The 2,435-nt window shown below is 43.6% G+C and overlaps 1 protein-coding gene across 1 annotated transcript in view; it reads right to left on the bottom strand.

Annotated features, from left to right (window-relative positions):
- Positions 1–419: 419 nt before the first annotated feature.
- LOC104160175 (phospholipid-transporting ATPase FetA-like) overlaps positions 420–2,435 on the bottom strand; it is a gene marked incomplete at both ends in the record, with an annotated part of 47,790 nt that continues 45,774 nt past the window's right edge. The window contains 2 exons of the mRNA XM_009698245.1: positions 420–643; positions 2,149–2,332. Coding sequence (XP_009696547.1) covers positions 420–643; positions 2,149–2,332 — 408 coding nt within the window. The remainder of the gene's footprint in view (positions 644–2,148; positions 2,333–2,435) is intronic.

Raw genomic sequence — 2,435 nt, 5'->3', positions numbered from 1 at the left:
ACCAACACCAGATTTTTTTTCTCTGCGGGAGATTTGCTCCTCTTGCAAGCTGCTGAAGCACGCAGGCATCCTGGGGTTAATCGGCTTCAAACGTGCTAATAGGGCAAGCATAGGTGTTACACCCATCTGTGCCAAACTAGTCAGGCCTCTGTGTAATCTGTATCCTTGTTTGATGGCTGTAGTCACTTTGAACACTTTTGAAAATCCCACGAGTGATCTATGTGCTTCATAATGCACCTGCATGTCTGCAGGCATCTGTCCTCGACCAGCAGCACAAATCATACAGCTGAAGAAGATAGACCTGCGTGCCATTCAGTGAGGTGGTGGGAACAGCCTAGTTTATTTCCTCTTAAAATGTTTCCACATACTTTGTTTGCAAATGCTAGACATGACCATGAGAAAACAGAAGCTGGACCTACCTGTGCTGAGAAGCCAGAGAAGAAGCCATACCAGAAATGTACTAACGTGAAGGCAAAATTCTTATAGAAGAAGTATTTGAGGAACTTGCACATGCGGATGTAGGACCACCGGCCGTGGACCAAGAGCAGGCGCTGCAGGTAACGGAACTGTGCAAAGGAGAAGTCACTGGACAAGACCGCCTGCATCCCCTCCTGGCCGCTGATACCAACCCCAATGTGGGCAGCTGCAACAAGAAGGTTATTGATCATGTCATTACACTGAGAGTTTTGATTACCCCATTTTTTAAATGAGTTGCCCTCACTGGGACACTGTGTTAATTCCCTCCTCGCCTTCATAAAATGTCATATGTAAAGTTATTTTTTTAAAAAAAAAAAGAAAATATTTTGGGGCACTAATTCTTTCAGCAGCATTATCATTTTGGCTGTCGTGATATTTCCAGTAACTGGGCTTTTATTATTTGAATGAAATTACATCCTCAGTGAGAATTCATGTTTTCTTTCTGAATGTTTTCCAACAGCATAAATGCTGTTGTTCATAACAGCTGCTGTTATGAAAAAATAACTTCAATTTATGTTGGCACATGACTTACATTTACATGCACGCATGTCCTTCCAGCAGCCTTAAAACACCACTCCAGATAAGAAAAACCTTATAGATTTCTCAGACATAGTGCTACAAGGCAGACTGTTGCCTTTTTACATTTCCTGGGCTTTATTAGTTCAATCAAATAATTAGAAGAGTCACGTCTTTTTTAATAGTAACTTGGGTTTATTAAGCGTGGACGTAACTTTAATGTGACAGCTTATTATACAGCTTTAACTAATGAGAACAATCTTGATGGCTGGAGGTTGGTTAGATTCAGAGATTTCCACGGAACAGTGAATTGATAAAATCCCAAAGTCCCAACCCTCTCACGGGGGGAGTGGGTTAGTTTCTAATTATCATGTACACTTTAACTTTTCTTATCCTTTCTTTACTGACTGCCTGACTTATCTCCCTTGAAGCTCCCTACTTAGCCTTTTCTTTCTTAATTAAAAGGCTCCACTTAATCAATTCTTGCAAATTAACACAAGGAAGATTAGCAGTAGGCCCTTCTGAATAATGTTAATTTAATTATACCTAGTTAGGGGATTTTTTTCATAAATTCACTGAGGTAATGCAGCATCAAATGATGCTCAAGGACAAAGAGGCCTAGAAGCGTGTGATTTATAACTCAAAGGAGGTAATCGACAAATGGCCCAACCACATGGAAATGTTAAAAAAAAATCATGTAACATTATACAGGCTATTTACAGGCATGAAGATTTTCTTTCTGCATTGCAGACATGATCTCTCTGAAATGAACTTGTCTGTTCTTTGTATTGCCCTTGTGATGGTGGCCATGCAGACACACAGGCGGACATCTCGCAGCCCCGGCGGGCTTTTGTCTGTTTCAAGGTAGAAACAGAGAAATAGGCAGTAAGTGCAACCTTAGTTTCCTGCGATCCTGGTGGTGGGAGCACAGCAAAGGGCCCTCCTGTGTGTCCTGGAAGGCAGGAGACACGAGTATCCGTAAGTGACAGTGCTCTGTAGAAACCTGCCAAAACTTGGGACACAGGCACTTGGTGCTACAAAGAGGGTGGTACAGAAGGCACTCAGATATGTGTTCCTGCTGCTAGGCCACCTCCGATAGCAAATACATCAGTGAGCCAGTTTGCTGAAGCGTGCTGGCTGTCAACCACCACTCACTTTTGATCATACTGACATCATTGGCACCATCTCCGATGGCCAGGGTCACAGCCTTCTTGTACTTCTTCACCAGTTCCACCACCTGAGCCTTCTGCAGCGGAGTCACCCGGCAGCAGATCACCACTTTGCACATGCAGGCAGTTCTCACCAGCTCCAGCTCCAGATTCCCTTCCAGCGCATAAGCCTGAGAAGAAGGAGCAAAAGAGGGTGTTCAGGTCAGACTAGCAGCAACTCGTGGCCTGACAAAGAGGATGCAGCGGGAAAGAAATGAGAACTGAGCTAGTTCT

The sequence above is a fragment of the Cariama cristata genome, unplaced genomic scaffold (genome assembly GCF_000690535.1).
Source record: "Cariama cristata isolate BGI_N322 unplaced genomic scaffold, ASM69053v1 scaffold13134, whole genome shotgun sequence".
Classification (NCBI taxonomy): domain Eukaryota; kingdom Metazoa; phylum Chordata; class Aves; order Cariamiformes; family Cariamidae; genus Cariama; species Cariama cristata.
The sequence above is the reverse complement of the archived record's forward strand: the minus strand, read 5'-3'. Positions and strand labels throughout refer to the sequence as shown.